General features: G+C 44.3%; 1 protein-coding gene across 4 annotated transcripts in view; it reads right to left on the bottom strand.

The window, feature by feature from the left end:
- Positions 1-3,204: 3,204 nt before the first annotated feature.
- The window catches only part of TFAP2C (transcription factor AP-2 gamma), a 32,656-nt gene continuing 16,115 nt past the window's right edge, over positions 3,205-19,745 (bottom strand). For 3 of the 4 annotated variants that reach the window (XM_083618900.1, XM_083618899.1, XM_083618901.1), the window contains exons 3-7: positions 18,582-18,633; positions 15,946-16,168; positions 14,188-14,306; positions 9,736-9,877; positions 3,205-5,351 (exon numbers count right to left, since the gene is read on the bottom strand). In XM_083618900.1, coding sequence (XP_083475026.1) covers positions 5,066-5,351; positions 9,736-9,877; positions 14,188-14,306; positions 15,946-16,168; positions 18,582-18,633 — 822 coding nt within the window. In that variant the 3' untranslated portion in view covers positions 3,205-5,065. The remainder of the gene's footprint in view (positions 5,352-9,735; positions 9,878-14,187; positions 14,307-15,945; positions 16,169-18,581; positions 18,634-19,745) is intronic. The other variant, XM_083618902.1, reaches the window with a different exon arrangement.

Raw genomic sequence — 19,745 nt, 5'->3', positions numbered from 1 at the left:
TTAAGTCCAGTCGCAGACGACTCTGGGTTGTGGTGCTCATCTCACTTTACAGGCCGAGGGAGCCGGCGTTTGTTTGCAGTTTTTCCTGGTCATGTGGCCAGCATGACTAAGCCGCTTCTGGCTCAACGAAACACCGAAACCAGAGCAGCACACGGAAATGCCATTTACCTTCCCACCGGAGCGGTACCTATTTATCTACTTGCACTTTTTGGCATGCTTTCAAACCACTAGGTTGGCAGGAGCAGGGACTGAGCAACGGGAGCTCACTCCATCACAGGGATTCGAACCGCTGACCTTCTGATTGGCAAGCCCAAGAGGCTCAGTGGTTTAGACCACAGCGCCACCCACATCCCTTATCATAGGCCATAGGTCTACTTCTTGTCATAGGTCTACTTCTGTGTAAATCCTGCAATGAAAAGTGTACCTGGAGTACAATTTTCCCTCTAATGATCTTGCTTAGTGTGAAGCTTTCAGAACACACATCTTTTTAGTATCAGTTTCATCCTTCAGTTTAAAAACAATTTGCAAGGTTGAATTCTAGAGGAGGCATGGCTTGCAGTCATCCTGCTTCTGGTTTTGGAGAATCTGACTGCGGTTGCTAAAAATGGAACCTGGAATCCTCTGCATGCAAGGCACTAAACTCTACCACTGAGCCATGGATCCGTTTGGAAAGAGAGGAAGTCGGACCCAGAGAGCAGGTGGAGTCAGGCTACCTGGTGAGTGCTCACTTGCAGACCTTCCTTGCCACAAAGGTACGCTGCCCAGAGCACACCCTCCATAAAGATGGCACCAAGATATGGGGAGAGGAGGTAGCGCAGGCTGAAGATTTTTATGAGCTTAAAATCAGCACCTTGGATCCAGGAGGGCAAACTGGTTTGGTTTCAGCTACGACTCGTCAAGCAAACAACCCCGTTGCGTTAGAAGGCTCCTCCTGCAATCCCCCACAAATCAGGTCACCAATTTGCACTGCACTCATCAGGCGCTAAAACAAGTGAACCAACTCACATGGCTTTGGGAAATTACAATTTGGGTTCCATTTTAAGGGAAAGTGAAAAGCTTCCCTTTGGCCTGATCTGCGGAACCAGCACTGAAAACTAGATAGAACCAAACCTCTTTACTCCAAACTCTTTCTCCTCAGCCCCTCCCCCCCCCCCCGAGTAGGAAGTGTGACAGGAAGACGTATCCACCTAGCAGGAGCCAGATCTCTGTATTTTTGTGAGAGATAGTGTTCCTGCTGTGCCTCCTTAATGGAAGCTGGTCAGGCCAGAGCAGTAACTCAGAGAGAGTTGCGACAGAAAACAGAAGACAATTCCTGATGCGTCCTCGCAGCAGGAACAATTCAATGATCTGAGCACTTTCAGTGCCAAGGAAATGGCTTCTGCCAGGTTAACAGCTAGCTAGAAGGGGGGAGAGGAGGGGCAGTTAATCCTCCAGAGGAACTGAAGACAATCTGGTGCTTGGTTTGCTGCGGGAACAGAATTGATGTAACTAGGCCTTTTCCCTCCCTTGCAGACATTCAGCCACCTCTGTATCTTCCCCTTCCCCATCACGTAATTCCCCAAACCCGCCTCTCTAATCACCCAGATACAACGCAGACAAAGAGAGACTGATCCGAACATCTCAACTCAAAGCTACCCCACCTCTCACCTGGACTGATGCAAACACTTCCCCATGTCTAGTTTGGCCATATTTCAAAAAGTAAAAACCCCGAAAGTTGCTGAGCTTTTCAAACAGCTGATAGAAGTGGCTCCCTTGCCCCTGGACCAACCCTTCCAGGGTCCCAAGGTGATGTACAAAATATAATAAAAGGAGCACAAAGAACCAAAGATGGGTTTTTAAGAACAAGATGAAGAGGGTGCCCATGGCAAAGACCTATTCATCCAACTGGGAAAACTTGTCAGAACAAAAAAAAATGTTCCATAAAGTATGGATCGTGGGCACCAGACATCATCAGAAATATTATTCCATGGAGCAGGGGCAGCCACTGTGAAAGCCCTGCTCTGAGTTGCCACAGAGTGGGAAACTTAGAGGAGACCCAGTGCCTTACTGGGGATGTAAGAAATAAGGCAGTCTCTCAGGTAAGCAGATCCCAAGGCAGGGATCCCAAGGTAAGCAGATCCCAAGGCAGGGCCTTATACGTCAGTTGGTGGTAGTTTGATCCCACAAGCGCATTGCCGTAATCCAACCTTGAGGCTTTCAATGCATGGAACTGTGGTTACGCTCTCCCATTTCAGGAATTGCCACATTAGAAATTGCTGGGATGGGCATAGAAACAAAACATGCACCATAGGCCTGTGCCTTTGGAACCCTCAGATTCAATTCACACAACCATTGGGCAGAGGGAGACAAGTGCCTCAGGCGGCAGAAGCTGAGGAGTGGCAGCAGCACCACCTCCCTGGCTGCTCCCCTTTGTTGGAGGGCAGAAGCCCGGAGTGCCCTGTACCCCCTAAACTAGCCAGCAGGCCCCACCCCTCATATGGTGCAGGGGTTTTTTGCTATCCTGTAACCAGTGTTGAAGCTGGCCCTCAGTCACCTTCTGACCGTGGGAGGGAGGTACCACCTTCTCCTCTGCCTCAAGCAGCAAAGTGCCTTGGACCAGCTCTGAATTTATATGCTTAAGTGATTAGAGAGAACATTTTATTTTATTTTTTATTATTTTTTAAAGGAAGCTTTCAGGCTCCTTCTTTGCCTTGGCACATCGTTATCCGTGAGGACAGAGGTAGGGGAAGAGAGCAGTCATGGCAATAGAGAGATGGTTCCTGATATAATTGAAACCATTAGCTGCGCTGGCACTCAGCTTCACATGTCTGTTCCATTAGTTCGATGCACTATAAAGAACTGTGTATTCAATTACAATGTCCATTTTCGGTATTCTGCTGCCCATCCCCCATAAGAAGCAAAAACACTCTTCCCCCAACCCACTTCCAGTTAAACACCATTCAATACTTTCTATCCAGAATATTTTTATTATATGGATTATCCTATACAATGCCTTTTGGGTAACAGGAAGACATTTACAAGTGAAGTGGGATGTAGTTTTTTTTTTATGACTTCCATTCTTCTTCCCCCCCCCCTCTCTCTCTCTCTCACACACACACACACACACAACAAACACACTCCTTTTGAATGGATACCAAGTACACAAAGTTATTGCTTTGTCAATACACACCTCAGATCGGATACAAAATTCTACAGTGGCAAGAATTCAGGATTTTCATTTTTATTTTTTTTGTAAAAAGTCACTTTTAAATACCCAGCATAAACAGACCTGTGTAGCAGTGTATTTGAGCTTACCCATTACCTTTTTTGGGGAGGAAAGGGGGGGGGTTTAAATTTTGAAGCCCATTTATAAAAAAAAGTATTAAAATGTTCACCATTATTTACAAGACCCATTAAATTACACATAAATAAATATATACATTCCAACACACTGTTTTCCCTTATACACATAAAAACCTCCCTGGATATATTTATATATATTTATATATATTCATATATATATATATAACTTTTTGGCCTATATAGGCAAAAAAAATTTAAAAAATGTGCCTATTCTTTCAAGTTTTTTTCCTATTTTAAAAACACAAGACCTGATGACATATATAAAGCTGCAGTATCCTGGCATTTAAAAAATGGAAGCAAGTTTATTTTGCATTCTTTTTAGCTTGAACTAGTTTTTCCTTGTGTAAGAAGAACTGCTACAGTACGCTTTACTGCAGGGATGGGAAGCCTGTGGTCTCCCAGGCACTGAAGGACTCCAAGTCCCATCATCCCCAGCATGCCAGCTGAGGATGATGGGAACTGTAGTCCAACAAGATCTGAGCAGCTGAAGGTTCCGCTTCCCCACTTTAGTACTTGCTGCTCTGTATTCATTTGAGTCCAGCAGAAGCTTAGTCTGCATTAGAATAACTTCCAGGATTTGTGCCTAGAAGTCTGAATCACTCTCAAAAAGCCCCCAGGAGGTTGCAAGCTGATGCAATGTGTTCAAATAACCATCAGACAATTTATTTCACTTTATACCAAGTTCAACTTCCCTTTGGATAAAAAATTCCATTACATCTACAGTCCTGGGTGCCTTGTCAAGGCTTCAGATACCCTGGGGTTAATACTGTGTTATGTTGTTGCTGGTTTCCGAAGATTTCCAGAACCAGGGAAATCCTGCTTATAACCCTGTTGATGGTCCCATTCTTCTCTTCTTATTCTCTGGCACAGCCATGAGAGGGAAACTGGAAGCATTTGCCTTCTGTTTAACACTAACCTTAGTTTATTGTGACATCTCAGAATGATAAACAATGATTTGTGTGTAAACATGTGATTTATTGAAGCAACCCGGGTCGGCGTGGGGTTTATAGTCCTGGATTGTTATTATCAAACCATAGCTTGCACCCAATCTTGATGCCTTTCAGACATTTTGGATTACAACTCCCATAATCTCTTACCATGGGCTGATGGAAGCTGAAGTCCAAAACAGTTAGAGAGCATCAACTGGGGCAGATTAATTTACACTAATGATGGTTTGTCCTTTTTTAACATACGGATAAACTATACTTGGTGTCAGGCAGGAAGCAAACGCTTCCTATCTCATCCTTGCAATTGCAAAGAGGGAGGTTCTCGATTCCAGGGCTTCAGGTAACATTAAAAAACCACAGTTTAGTGTTCCATCTGAACGCTGCTATCAGGATGTACGCAATGAAAAAGAGCATCTTACTCAAAGTTTTGAGAAACAGCACTAAACAGACTTCCATACAAGAAAAAAAAAATAGCACCACTTTGTACTGTTTAAAAGTTTTTTTTTTCTTTAAAAAAATGAAATTAAAAGCTTGTACTCATGTTTATCTTCGGTTCCCTGGTCCCACAATGAATGGATAACAGCAGCTTTAAAGAAAGGAGAGAAAGAGAGACACATGTATCTCACGGAGGAGCCTGAAAAGGATGCTTAAAAAACGAAAAACACGCCCCGAAGCAAGTTGTAACAAGATTATCTACATGCCCTCTAGGCAAGACGATCTTAAAGTCTGTGTGCGAGAAACAGTATACAAAAGTCTGGCTTCTTCCTCTTTCTCACTCACTTCCGGTGCTTGTCCATTTTCTCAATGCTTTTATTGGTTTCCGCAGGGCTCTGGTCGCCGGCATTCATGTACGTTTTGTCTGCTATTTTGAGCGCTTCGTTCAGGTAGTTCTGGACGGACGTCATGGCAGCACAGATCGCAGCGCTCCCGAAGCCGTGGGTGATTAGGCTGAAGTGAGTCAAGCAGCCCTGGATGCCAGGGTCTAAGATGGGGCTCGGCCTCGCATTGCCAAGAGGGGTGCGGTCCTGAGTGAGGAGTTCAGTGAATTCTTTGCAGATCTGCCTGCAAGAGACAACACATGGAATTAACTTTCAACAAAACCATCAGCCGCCACAGTTAAAAAGGGGGCACGGCTTGCCGAATCAAAGTCAAGAGTGATATTACAGCGGGCAGGTGTGTAGGTGGGTGTGCCTAATCACTTCTCCATGTATACTAAAACACAGAAATATATTTTAAGGTCAGCTACCTTTCGGTTTCTCAAACTTGGGTCTCCAGCTGTTGGTGGACTACAATTCCCATCATCTCTGCTAGCTGGAGATGATGGGAGTTGTAGTCCAACAACAGCTGGAGATCCCTGCCCCCAAGCGTGAGGAACACTGAGCTAACTGAAAGAAATGAAGAACACAACTGCCATTTCCTGTGTCACACAAGTCAGCTGTTTGTACAACTCAGATCAGTGTGTTTGTTATCCTCAGAGCAACCTTCCAAGGTAGGCTAAACAAAAGCAGTTATCTTATATCGAATCAGACTGTTCTTCCATGTAGCAAAGCTCAGAAGCTGGTAGGGCAAAGGAGGTAGTAAAAGAGACGGCAGGAGTGAAGGGAGGCTGATTTTTCCCACCAGCCACCCCTTCAGCGCAGTAAGAGCACCACCAAGGAAGGAAGCAAATCAATCCCAGTAGAGTGCAAGTGTGGGCGGAGCCTTTTGGAGGAGGGGCCTAAGGAACAGGTGTTTCTGACATCACCAATGCACTTGCCATTGGCACCTTCAAGACCACCTCAAGAGGGCAGTGGGGAAGCCAGTATTCATTTTATTATTCCTAGAGAAGGCTACGATTTCATACATTGGCTCTCAGAATTTTAAGAGGGAGGGCAAATCTCTTTGCCTCCTATAAGACTACTTTGTGTGTGTGTTTTTTAACTGCTTATTTTGCACCATGTTATCAATTTGAGACCTTTCATGGCTAAACACTCTTAAGCACATCGTGAAAGTTTCATCAAGGCCCTTGGGGGCCTTTGAGTCACTCATCTCCGCCGCAAATCTGACCCCACAGTTGATGCGGGTCCTGTGAGGGCCTTTAGAGCACCACCTGCTCAAAGTTTGCAATATGAGCTTCAGTTATTGAGGCCCAGGGATGTGGGTGTGCTCTCTTGACCCTTGTGCCCACCATGGCTTTTAAGATGTGGCAGGGAGGGTCTGACTGGGCGGGTCCAGAGGAACCTAATTTAGGAAGAAGGTGCCCATCGTACTGAAAGACTATCTTCCTCAACAGGACACCAAGTTTCTATGCAACTACTGCCCTCTCTCTCTCTCTCTCTCTCTCTCTCTCTCTCTCACACACACACACACACACACACACACACACACCCTTTCTTGGGCAAGGGGTTTGAGATCCATGGGGATCCGTCTTGTTTCCCATGTTAGTGAGCGTGAATATGGAATCACTAGATGTCCTCTGGGGATTTGGAGTGCAATAGCCTACAGGTGACACCCAACTCTATCGCTCCATGCCATCTGAATCAGAAGAAGATGTGCAAGTCCTGGACCAGTGCCTGTAGGCAGTGATGGGCTGGATGCAAGCCAACAAACTGAAGCTGATCATGATTAGATGGAGCAGCTGTGGGTAAGTGGCTCATGGGTACAGAAATTAGTGAGATGGCCTGTCCTGGATAAGGCAACATTCCCCAAAGGAGCAGCTGCATAGATTAGAGGAGTATACTCCTAAGCTACCTGTGAACTGCCCTGCAGATGAAGGGTAGTATACAAATTTAATAAATTTAAAATTTAAAATTTCTCTGAAAGCACAGGTGGGTAAGGAAAGGGCCTCAGCTCAGGGGTGGAGTGCGTTTAAAAAGGCCCCAGGTAAAACCCTTGGCTTCTCCAGAAAGGTCTGGGGAAAACTGTTCTCCCAAACAACAAGAAACTAATGGTCTGACTTGGTAGATAAGAAGCTGCTATGTTCCGTGACGAACACTTCCTGGGCTGGGACAGTCGGGCATCAGTGAACCAACCTCTTAGCTGGGCTACTGCAATGCACTGTGTGTGGCTGCCCTTGAATACAGTCCACAGGGTGCAGCTAGTGCAGAATGCTGCTGCCAGGGTGTTACTTGGGCAGCAAGAAAAGATTGTATTATGCCAATCCTTATAACTTGGCACAAGCACCCACATAGCCACCAGGCTCAATTCTGGAGGGTGGTACTAGTGTACCAGGCCCTGAGTACTGGAAGGAAAACCTTCCCTTCCATATGATCTTCTGCTAGACCTGCTTTATTTAATCTGCTTTTAAGTGTTTTTAAAAGCTGTGCAATTTCCACAGCTTTGGTTTTGCAGAAGGTATGGAAGGCAACAGAACAGAGACAGTGAATTTAGCTAGCTAGCTCTCACTGGAGAAATATGGTTGAAGTTTAAATACCTGCAAATTCCAAACCATTCACCAAGTTTGCAGGCTGTAAGTGGAAATGTGTTGCTGGATGCACCTAAAATGCTTTTGGATGTTTCACATCTTAAAACCCCCACAGGGATCACCGTATTGCTAGGATTTGATGAATCTGTGCTCCAAAAGGCACGTGATGCCTTTTGATCTTCCAAGGATCTTGCAAGCATTCGCCAAGACATATTAAAGCTAAAAGGTCCTTATTTCCTCCTATTGACATTTTAAGCACCATTTAAAAATAAAAAGCGTTTTCATCCAGCCCCAAATGCAGAAACATACGTAATGCTCTACTTTGGAAAGCTGTCGTCCTGAAACAATAGCCTACGTGTGATGCATTCTGGAGCCTTCAGATTTCTTCTTAAAATCCTTTCTCCATTCAAAGAGAATTTCACCACTGGATTCAGTAAAAATCAGGCTGCACTCCAAACCTCAAAATGCTCTAAGCAGACACCATGGTACCCAAACCAGATTTTGGCACAAATCACCATAAAACTCTATTGTATCAGGAACTAGCTATGCAATCCTGAGGTCCATTCAACATTTTTTTAAACAGAAAATAGCTTCAGCCTCCTAGAGAAGTCCACTATTCCATTAAAAACACGCACACACAAAAAAAAACTTAGGACAAAACAAATGCGGGGAAACAAAAAGCGAAAGGTTGGTTTAAGAATACTCAAATTAAAAATATTTGATAGATTTAGACATCAGACAAAATTCACCTCAAACGCTTTTAGTACCCATCAATCTGCGAGTGTCACCCCCAAAATGGAAGTCTTTTAAAGAACTGTTGAGCTGAATGGTGATTTTGCATGGATGAGAAACACACCCATTTGCGCAAGGCAAGTCCCACCAATTTTCCAACATTCTCCACCGAAGCCCTCCTACCACCACCACCAACCAAGCCACATCCCACGCTGTCCTAAAAGGGTCTTCCCAAACCTTGAGGAGCAGCTTGTTGTTGGACTGGAGAGGGTGGGTGATCAGCAAAAACCAAACACAGAAGAACCTTTGGATGCTGGGCATGACTTTCAGTTGGGGAGGGAGGAGAGATGAAGCATGCAATTAACTCCACCACTCTAATTTGAACTAAAGCATTCACTTTGGTGAGTTTGAACCCAGCTGAACTTCAGAAGGAGCACAGGAAACAGGCTGATACGGAGTCAGAGCCTTGCCCAGTCTCAATGAGTAAATTGCCTACAAGCAGGGATGAGGAACCTGCTGTTTGACTACAACTCCCATCTTCAGTAGCCACTGGCCATGCTGGCTGAGACTGACGGGAGCTGGAGTCCAAGAACATCTGGAGCACCACAGAGGGTCAACGGAGATCAACTGAAAGCATTTTGCAATGAGTCTTTTTCTACCCTCCCTGGAGCTGCCAGGAAGTGAACAGCCCCCCCCCCCCGAAACTTTGCATGTCAAAAAGCATAAGAATTCAGACAATTTGCTCTATTACTATGAAAATCACCCCGATATTCTGTAGCATTGCTTAAGACAGTATCAGGCAAACATATACATTCAACATCTTCAGAAACCTAAGCTTGCTTTAATTTTTTTAAAAATGCACTGATGCGGGAGGGGACCCAGGCAGAGGGCCCTTGAACTTGGAACCAGCCCTTGTAGGAGCCTATAGGTTGTGGACAGGGAAACTTTCAGGTAATTGTTCAACTCCCATTAGCTCTAGCCAGCATGACCCATCCAGCAATATCAGGAAGCCTTGCCTTAAAAGCAAGCCTCAACAACTGCCACATCCCCTAAATCACGCATAGGCAAACTCCACCCTCCAGATGTTTGGGACTACAATTCCCATCATCCCTGACCACTGGTCCTGTTAGCTAGGGATGGTGGGAATTGTAGTCCCAAACATCTGGAGGGCCAGAGTTTGCCTATGCCTGCCCTAAATCTTTTAACATGCAGATCACAGTCCTCCTTTACTTAGAACTAAGGGTTACGATACAAATGTTAAAATACAAACTGGTCATCCAAGATGCTCATGTTCAAAAAGAGAATACCTACTTTGCAGCCAGCAGCATGTTCTTCCTGTTAGCCATCTCATTACGCCCCAGATGCGGCCGAGTTAAGTATTCGGCCACAGCCTTGGAAGGAAACTCAGTTTCACAGACGTAGCCAAAATCCCGGGCAAGATGTACAGCTTCGCCTGGAAAAGATGAGAAAGGAACCACAAAAATAAAGCTGTGATTATCATCCTCATCTAATTCATTTTATTAATTACCCACCCTTCACCCCAAGGTCCCAGGGTGAGTTACATTAGATATTAAGTTAATATCTAATATTGGTTTAATACCTCCCCTCCAAAAAAAAAACAAAAAAAGCAGTTTGCAGCACAAATTTTACATAATACACCGTTTTCATGATATGCCCTACTTAAGACCATAAAGTCCTAGTTAATTTTCCAGCAGGCTCATAATTTATGTTTAATTTACAGCACCTGAGCAATTCTGCCTTGATATCCAAAGGCTGCAAAAAGGGTTTCTTTGTTCTTAGTCTAAACCAGTGATTGACAGAATTCTGTCACAGGATAACCCTTGAGGGTGGCCTGTCAGGGGCTGCGTGCGGACAGGGGACCAAGCTGGTACAACCAGTGGCCAGAGTCAAATATGGGTGCGGTGTCCTCCATTTCTCCTTGCTCTCCCAGTAAAATTAGGCCAAGGCCTCACAAACCTCACCCCTTGTACTAGCTAGCCTATTGCTTTATTCTAGGGTGTGGATCAGCTAGTCTAGGGATGGGAAACTTTTCCACCATCAAGGACTAGAATCTCTGGGGTGAAATGAGTAATACATCGGGAGCTACAGGCTGGCACAGCCAGGCCCAAGAGTGGACAGGGCCTTTTGTCTCTTTGTGAGCGCATCAACTTATCTCCCTCCAAACACACACAAAAACACAGGATGCAGAAGAGGAAGTGATTTTCAGCGGGGAACAAGAGAAGGTCCACACCATCTTGAAGCAATCTACAATTTGGACTACAGTTCCCATCAGTTTCACCCAGTCTCTGATCCCTGATGGGAGCTTCTGTCCCAAACATCTGGAAGGCACCAGGTTGACAAAAGCTATGCTAACTGGGTTGCAGGGTGACCTAATGAGGGTTTCAGCAGTAGCATTGTCACCCTATAAATATGTGGAAATAAGGCAGCGTGAGTCCTCACATACCATACCCTCCAACACAACGTGGCCCAAATCCGGGACACCATTTTCCAGGTCCAAAATCCTGCACAAGTCACGTGAGCCATGCAAGATCACAGGCGAGGAAAAAGCATTTTCTTTGGGTACAGCGCCAAAAACACATAGACATTTGGGGGCACCTTGCAAGATCATGGACCCCTCCCCCCAAAAAAACACTTTTCAGGGGGGGAGATCGTGCCAGAGACCAAGGTGCCCCAAACGGCTGCCATGATCTCGTGGGGGGGGGGGGGAGATGGCCTGGTTTTCCCACGGCATAAATGTTAGGCTAATGGTGGGTCCAGACTCCAAAAAGGGGTGGAGACCTATTGAGCTACTCTATTGATCAAACAAAGCTCTCTTGAAAACAAGTTTCAGCAAGAAACCCTTTTTTGGACATTTGTCTATACAGAAACATCCTCTTCGGACTGGAGCTCTAGGGATTTGTTTAGGATTGAGGCAGAGTTTCTTGCATCATCCTACGTCCCCACCCCACCCCCACCCCAATAATTAGCCAAATTCTACCTTCTCATCCTGTAATTGGCCTCTGTTCCCAGACTGTTTTTGGAAGATGTCAAAAGAGATTGCAAAATATTACTTCACAATTAAGTAGCTTGGCTGAACACAAAATTCCGAGCCGCTTAGATATTTGTAAAGCCGCACAGCGACAGAAGCTACCACGGTTGGCTTACAAGTTTGGCGCATCCCCTCCCATATGGTTGGTGCAGCTTGAACCAAAAAGACACTCATCCAAAACTTGAGGACAACTCCCATCAAAACAACTAGCAAAGCAACTATTCATTTTAATGGATCCGGATTCCACCCAGACAATCCAGTTAAACAAAAGATGTGGGATGCAAAGCATATTTCACCCATTTGAATTCAATCGACCCGGCATTCCGGTGATGGAACACATTTGCTCAGAAAATACAGGATGGTTTGCCTATGTTGCAATAAAAGTGATGAACATGCACCAAGTGATCTCTTGCAAGTGTTGAGTGAACCATCATAGATTAGCTGCTACAGACAGGTGGTGCATCATCTCAGACATGCTTGTTCTCAATGGACGCCATTTATACATTCATTTTCCATTCATCAAAGTTAAACATCCATGCACATGTGAACTAGCTCAGGGCCTCCCTGAGTTATTTCAGTTAATTATTTCAAATGGGTGTACACCATGTGCTTAAAGACATGGAACTGCAAATCCATCAAATCCAAAATTTGGAATCTGCGGCCCTGCAGATGTTGTTGAGACTCAAACCAGCCCAAAACAGAATGGCTATCAGTCATGGATGGTGGGAATTGTAGTTCTCCCTTCCTCCTTCATTAAAACTTTTGCTTTAAGCACACATTCTATTTGTAGAAAACCTAAAAAGAACCCATGGCTGCAATCCCAAAGATTCTTTATCCCAAAGAAACCATGGCTTTAATAAAGCATTGCTCTCACTTAGTAAACCACTGCATGTGCTTTCTGTCTGCTACACTCTCGCCTTAAACTCCACCGCCAAGTAAAAAAATAATAATAATTCTTTTGGAAACAGTTCTCTCTGATCTGAAGGTTATTGGAGGCTGATGGAGCTTTTATTATGGGTGAGCTATTGCTCTTTCAAAACACTGGATTCTACTGGGAACTCTCCACCACTGAACTCTGCTGTCTCGGGGACATTCCTAAGCTAGTTATCAGAATGAACATTCTCATTCCGGATTCTTAAAACTCTTTTGAGACGCTTTCTTAATTTATGGATTAATTTCAACTAGATCTGGTCCCCTTAAAGCTTTGTATCAAACTCCTTAATCAAAAGTTATGCAGTGAGGCAAGAATTCGCCAAACTGTCTGGCGGGACACACACTAATGTGCCTCTGGAAATGAATTAGTTAAATGATGAGAGGTTCCCAGGATTCCACTGGAGAGGCTACCCGATTTGCTCTCCTGCTTACACCACATCTGCAGCTCTTGCAGAAAAGCAATGGTGGAGCACACTCTGCCTTCTCATGCTAGAAATAAATTTAATTGGCCAACGGTAAAAGTATGGATCAAGACATAATCTGGGGGTGAGGGAGAAGAGACAGAAACAAAGGAGACTATGCACACGTTGGCTATCCAGATCTTTTCAGAAGCGCTGCCATAAAAAATTCTATGAATAAAAACTTGGGATTGTCAATTACTCAAGCACAGATCAGCTGCTTGTTCACACACAGATGAGTCACAAGGATGGAGTTGCAGCAGCTCAGTTTCCAGTTTAGAGTCTGCGCAGTCTCAGATGAACGTTAACCCCCACAAACACACGCAGCCTACATCCTGTATTACATCAGTGGCCCCACCCCCAATTTAACGCTTGTGAAATTGCACCCCTACATTTATATCTCTCTCTCTTTCTCCCTCCTAATGATTTTGGAGCACTGGGCTTCAACGGGAAGGGGTGTGTGCAAGTCTCAACAGCAGCACTGAAACAACATGTGGTAGTGGTAAACAAAAAACAAAAAAATCAAGTTAAACACTATTAGAGCAGAACCAGATCCGAACCAGATAGCTAAACTACATCCAGTGCATATTTATAGAGCAGACTCCTGGGAACTGTAATTAGTTAAGAGTTTTAGGGACGTGGGTGGCACTGTGGGTTAAACCACAGAGCCTAGGACTTGCCGATCAGAAGGGTAGGCGGTTCGAATCCCCGCGACGAGGTGAGCTCCCGTTGCTCGGTCCCTGCTCCTGCCAACCTAGCAGTTCGAAAGCACGTCAAAGTGCAAGTAGATAAATAGGTACCGCTCCGGTGGGAAGGTAAGCGGTGTTTCCGTGCGCTGCTCTGGTTCGCCAGAAGCGGCTTAGTCATGCTGGCCACATGACCCGGAAGCTGTACGCCAGCTCCCTCGGCCAATAAAGCAAGATGAGCGCCGCAACCCCAAAGTTGGTCACTACTGGACCTAATGGTCAGGGGTCCCTTTACCTTTACTGGGGATTTTGGCTCTGCAAATGGGGAAATTCACCATTCCCAGGAGTTTTTAAAGGTGTGCTGGATGTACTTTAAATGCATGGTGTGGGTCTGCCCTTCATCCTCCAAATCATTTTGGACCACAACTCCTATCAGCCCCAGCCAGGGATTGCAGTCCAGAAACAATTGGAGAGAACCATGTTGGCAACGGCTGAAGCAGAAAGTCCAGATATGAATATTTGGGCTAAAGTCTGAAAATGGAACAACACAGCTTTAGAGGACATGCTCATCCAAGTCACCTCGTTTGTCCTTTACCCAGAAAGGCTCTTTTCTAAAAAATAAAGAATTAAGACTGACCTTCCACCAATGATGTCAACAAAGTCACATTTGCAGCTTTCCTTCTGCCAGCTGGAAGGTTGAGGCCAATTTTGTCCAGCTTCTCCCTTAGAGATCGGCCACCATTTTTAGATTTGGCTCTGCAAATAGCAGGGGGAAAGAGGTGGACAGTGTTTTATTTAGCCGCACACCCCTGATAGAGGCCACATTTCAAAGCAATTGAGAAATGCCAAATTACTGACATTCAGTGCAGTTCTGTTGTGTTGCGCGGGGGTGGGGGGGAGAGGAATCGAGGGCGGGGGGGTCAGAATGGAAAAACAAGCTTTGACCTACTTTTTAATGCTCCATCACATAAACATCAGAAAGCAAGATCAAAAAGAAAGGAAGTGGGGGGGGGGGGAGAATACGCTTTGCCTTTGCATTCACACTATCAAAGATCATTACGCTTACAGCAGGCATAATGAAAATTGAACCTTTTACAAGCATGGAGCATCAAGTTGAGCATTTGTTGCGGCACAAGCATAGATATATTAACCAAGATTGCAATCCCAGCCCAGGCCTTCGAAATCAGGAGTACCATTTGAGAAGGAGGAATATTGGGGAGGGTCGGTCTGAGCTGGATTCACCAGCACACCCCTTTGGTGTTTCAAACCACATGCTTTTGATTATTCCTCAAGGACGCCAATAGCTCTGGTTCTTTTTAGAAAGTAACCACAACAGATGCTCTTAAAACACTCTGTGTGTGTGCTTTAACCTATCTAAGAACCTTGCTCAGAAGATCTCTCCTCTCTCTATCCAAGTTAGAATTCATGATCTTGGGCAAGGGAGGGTCCAGTCTTTAGATAACAATATGTGTTAGTTCAAAATGCAGTAAGCCAGGCATAGGCAAACTCAGTCCTCCAGATGTTTTGGGACTACAACTCCCATCATCCCTAGCTAACAGGACCAGTGGTCAGGGATGATGGGAATTGTAGTCTCAAAACATCTGGAGGGCCGAGTTTGCCTATGCCTGCAGTAAGCCAACTCTAACTGCATTGGAGACACCCTTGCTTGTTCCACTGAGCAGGAGCCCTGGACATCTTTCCAACAAAGTTCTGCTGCCCTGATGATCCCCCTAGGGGTTGCCAGCTTATTGATCTGTCTCTGCAGCTGTGCCTTTAACAGCAGCTTGGTGCACAGACATTAGAAGGGAGCATGGCTCACTTTGCTTCAGAAAGCTTCACCCGCCTATGACTTGCTATTAAAGACACATGGGTGTAGGCACATATCTATGTGTGTGAGAAGTTTGGCCAGTTGGCATCCTTAACAGCAAACTGGAAATTGTACCCTCGGGTTGAAAGGTGGGAGAGGAACAGCCAATTATTAATTTATGTGAACGCCATTTAAACACTGTGGTACACAGGCGGCCGAGTGAGTAAGAAAACCTGAAAATAATGGGTGCAAGATTCTCTTTTTGTAGACTGAGAAGCAACGTGTCATATTAACAGGAAAAAGAGAACTTGTTTCTAGACTTGTTATAACACTTTTCATTTCTGGAAATGCAAGGAGTGCTAAAGAGAAAGAAGAGCGTGAACACAGAGCTTGGAAATAAACCGCATTAGGATGCAGCGTTTGGATTTCACTCTCTCTCCCTGCGCAAAATTGTTGAGACACAAAAATGGTATTTACATGCCGTTTGGCTTAAGAGGTGGTATGAGAAGCTCTAGTCACTGGAATAGTTTTGACGGGGCAGGGGGGAGGGGAGGAGAGAAGAGGGGGGTGGAAATCACAGCCTCCTACCTTCGAAGAACCCCTCCCAGCAACGAAGCGTTGAGACATTCCGGAGGAGAGAGCCTTCTCTGAACCTCTGCTACTGTCACTTTGTATTTAGACGTCGAACTGAGAAGAGAAAGCCGCCCAGGAACAGAGCAGAATACTTCGTTGGGGTTGATCACGACGCCGATAAGTCCATCCTTCTGGCAAGGGAGACCTAATGCATTGTTTTTCGTTAATGAAATAGGACCTAGGGGAACCAAGATATACAGGGGGGGGAAGAGGATGGTGTGTTTTTTCCCCACTTTTGGGTTTTCCTTTAGGGAAGTCTAAATCACTTAACATTTAATAGATCTATTAGACGTCATAAATCCACTGTATTTTATTAACCCATTAAGATGCATTTCCCAATGGGGTTCTCATGAAACTTTTAACTGCAAACTATACAGTAAGAAAGCGAAAAATGTAGAAGACCATCCACATTTGATGCACTCCTACTAAGATTATTTAATGATAAAAGAGCATATATATGCATGCTTAACTGCTTTTCCAGTTTGCAGCAATGCAGCCTATTTTTCTCTGGCAGAAATGCTCAGTTTTATTGTTGCTATAAAATGCAAGCTTCATTTAACTAAAGGAAGTTTCCTTTTTCTGAAACCTGAAATGGCATTGGGGGGCTGCATGCCCTACTCGACAGGGGAAAATCCTCTGTCTGAACAGCTGTTCCATCTTTAACAACAAAGAACCGTAAGGTGGGAGAACATCAACCTTGAATCTGCCCTCACCTGGATAGCAGACTGAGCAAGCATAAAGGGCACCATATTTCCCACTATCATGAGATCATTGCATTTATTTAACTTACAGTAATAATTTTTCATATCTACATTTGCATATTTGATGCAAATCTATATCCTCTTTTTTAGTTATGCATTCCCTGCTTTTTTGCGTGGGGAGGGGGGATTTGTAAACAGCCGCCATAAATGCACAGTTGCATTGCAGGAATTGTAGTAAAGTAAGCAACTCAGTAGAACTTATCTTATGTGTGCCTGAGAAACAGTCATGTTTTGCCAAATCAAAGGCCAGTGTCCCCTCCCCCTCCCCCCCCATAATATATGGACCAGGAAACGGTTTAACAATCAGGCCCAATACTCTTATTTATCAAAAGAGGAAGATTCTCAAGCGGCATGAAGCTGACAGCAAAAAATAAATTAAAAAATACTTCTGCCGTGAGCTAATTCTCAGATCGGCACAGTTTACAGCAAAAAAACATTTCTGCTTTTTCTCAGTCACATTTTTCCTTTCCAAGTCACCCTGAGGTTTTTCAGGAAAAACTCTCCTTTGATTATTATTTTTAAACAAAGTAAAAGGGGAGGAAGGGACAGAAAACAAGATTCAAGGAGTTCATCTACCCTGGTATCCCCCACATCAGTCCGTTCCCCCCCCCAAAAAAATGCCACCAATGAAAACTTTTCACTGTGGATAAATCCTAAAGCCCCTGCATTTAGAAGCAATAGGGCAGCAAGGTTAACCCATTCCTCCCTGCTTAGAAAGCCTGAAGGCAATTTCACTTTTCTCCCTCAATGCCTGCCTGTACCTATCTGTGCATTTGCCTGTATCTTTCAACAGTGATCTCCCCTCCACCCAGGTCATTAATAAAAGTAGTGACAAGTCTTCCCTTTCTAATAAGGAAAGGAAAGCAACATGGGCAAACTCCTAGATGCATGAGAGAATAAAGACCTTGCTTCAAAACAGTGGCATTCCCTGGTTAATTTGACAACAGGCAAAAGCTCTTAGCCTTTTCTCCAGCCTGTATTGTAATACTTGGGATCCACATCTACTCTTCCCCGGATTAGATCAATAGAACATTTCTTCCCGCCACCCAATCAGCTTTTGACAATTCTTCATTAATTCACCTGCCTTGCCAAACACTCCTGCTTCGCTTCCAAAGACCATATGAATAAGGAACCAAAAATTCAAAAGTATCTGCAATAGCCTTAGATTTTTGCCTTACACGCTCAGGGATAGAAGCTCGTTCATTTCAGAGACTCTTGACATAATCATACTGTATTCTGCACAGTGCAAAACCATAACTTGGTAATAATCTCAAGAAGGGAAGCCATCGCTTTCCCATACAATAGAATATTGAGGCTTAAAAAGCAACAGTTCACCCATGTGAATGTTGCATCAGGATATTTTTTTTTCCTGGTATGGCAAGTACAGTTATTTGCTGTTCCTGGGGAAATTACAGCTCAGACTAGTTTTTAAAGTTTCCACAAGAAAATTTAATAACCCATTTTATTCGTCCCAAATTCCACATCCTGGATTTTTTTTTAACAGCCTTTAAAAGCATCTGTATGTAAACAAATGCACACTCCAGTCAAACCCACAACCTACTTACTTTGGAGTAAATGGGTTACAGTATATGGAATACAGCCTCTGGCACACATGCTAGCTCATGCAGAGAACTGGAAAGGAATAGGGGAGCTCTATTTTTCATTTACAGAAACTTCATTTTTTAAAAAAGAAAAAAGCTACACAGAAGAAAATCTTTTTTCCAAAACAATCTACCACTATGAAACTAGCCTTTATCTGTTAGAAATTCTTATCTTTTTAAAAAGAAGACAAGAGGGAAAAAACCAACAGGAGAATGCAGATTTACTGACCTTTTCTAATCACTGTCTGGTCATGCATTAATAAATGCTGATCTTCCACATGCTGGAGAGAGAATGTGAAATTTTTAGAACACAATTGTGGAATAAAGAAAATACACCCCACCTTCTCTCCCCCCCCCACTACACAAAATGCACATACACAATGCTATTTTCCTCCAAATGGCTATGAACATACGGATTAACTTTAAGGCTAAACCCTAAACATATTAATTGCAAGAAGAGCCTTTTATTCCAATAGGATGCCCACGTAGTGACCAGAGACCAACAATCAGGTGTACAGTCTTCTCTTAAGAATGCATAGAGTCACCAGCCCTACTGAAATCAGTGGCGCTTTATTTTCATGCAAGTTAGTGTGTGCAGCCCATTTCTGATGCTACCTCAGAATTCAGTCCCATTAAGTTAGCTTATTTCTCAGAGGGTATTTGCGCACATTTAGGACTGCAGCTGCATGCACTTAACTGCACACCGATTTCACCAGGACTTCAGCACGACTAGTAAGAGATAAATTTCACCCAAGGCTTTTAAGGATTGCAGTGTGCACAAGACATGAAACTGCTGTTCTGCTGCCCTAATTCGGCTTCCGAAATGGGGACCATTATAAAGTTTTTGTGGACCGATTACCTTCTCTTCAGTCTGGAGGAAAAAGATGTTGGACAAAGAGCAAGGAGAGCCACGCCATACCGTTAAATTATTAAAGGACACCTGACATACATTTAAAGCACATGACTTCCCCCAAAGAATCTTGGGAAGTGTAGTTTGCCCCTCACACCACTACACATTCCTAGCACCCTCAACAAACCACAGCTCCCAGGACTCTTCGGGGGAAGACATGGGCTTAAAATGTACATTGGGTGTCCTTTAAATGCATGGAGTGGATCTGTCCAGGGTTTGTTCTGCAAATTAGTAAATGGATCTAGCTTCTTGATGAGCAAAATGGTGGGTCTACAGGGTTCCCCCCCCCCAAAAAAAAGAGCCTATTCTGTATGGTCTATTCATAGTGGTGATATTCTGCAGATTTTGGAACACGGTGCAAGGAATGGAACTTTTAAGTGACTGGTTTTAATCTGTAAGACACTGCAGTGACCTCTCTCTGAGCTTTAGGAACACCTGGTCAATAATGCAGAAATGCATTATTGCAACGGTTTTGTATAACGA

Source organism: Podarcis filfolensis (genome assembly GCF_964270895.1).
Source record: "Podarcis filfolensis genome assembly, chromosome: 6".
NCBI classification, from domain to species: Eukaryota; Metazoa; Chordata; class Lepidosauria; order Squamata; family Lacertidae; genus Podarcis; species Podarcis filfolensis.
This window is presented reverse-complemented; position numbering and strand designations above follow the sequence as displayed.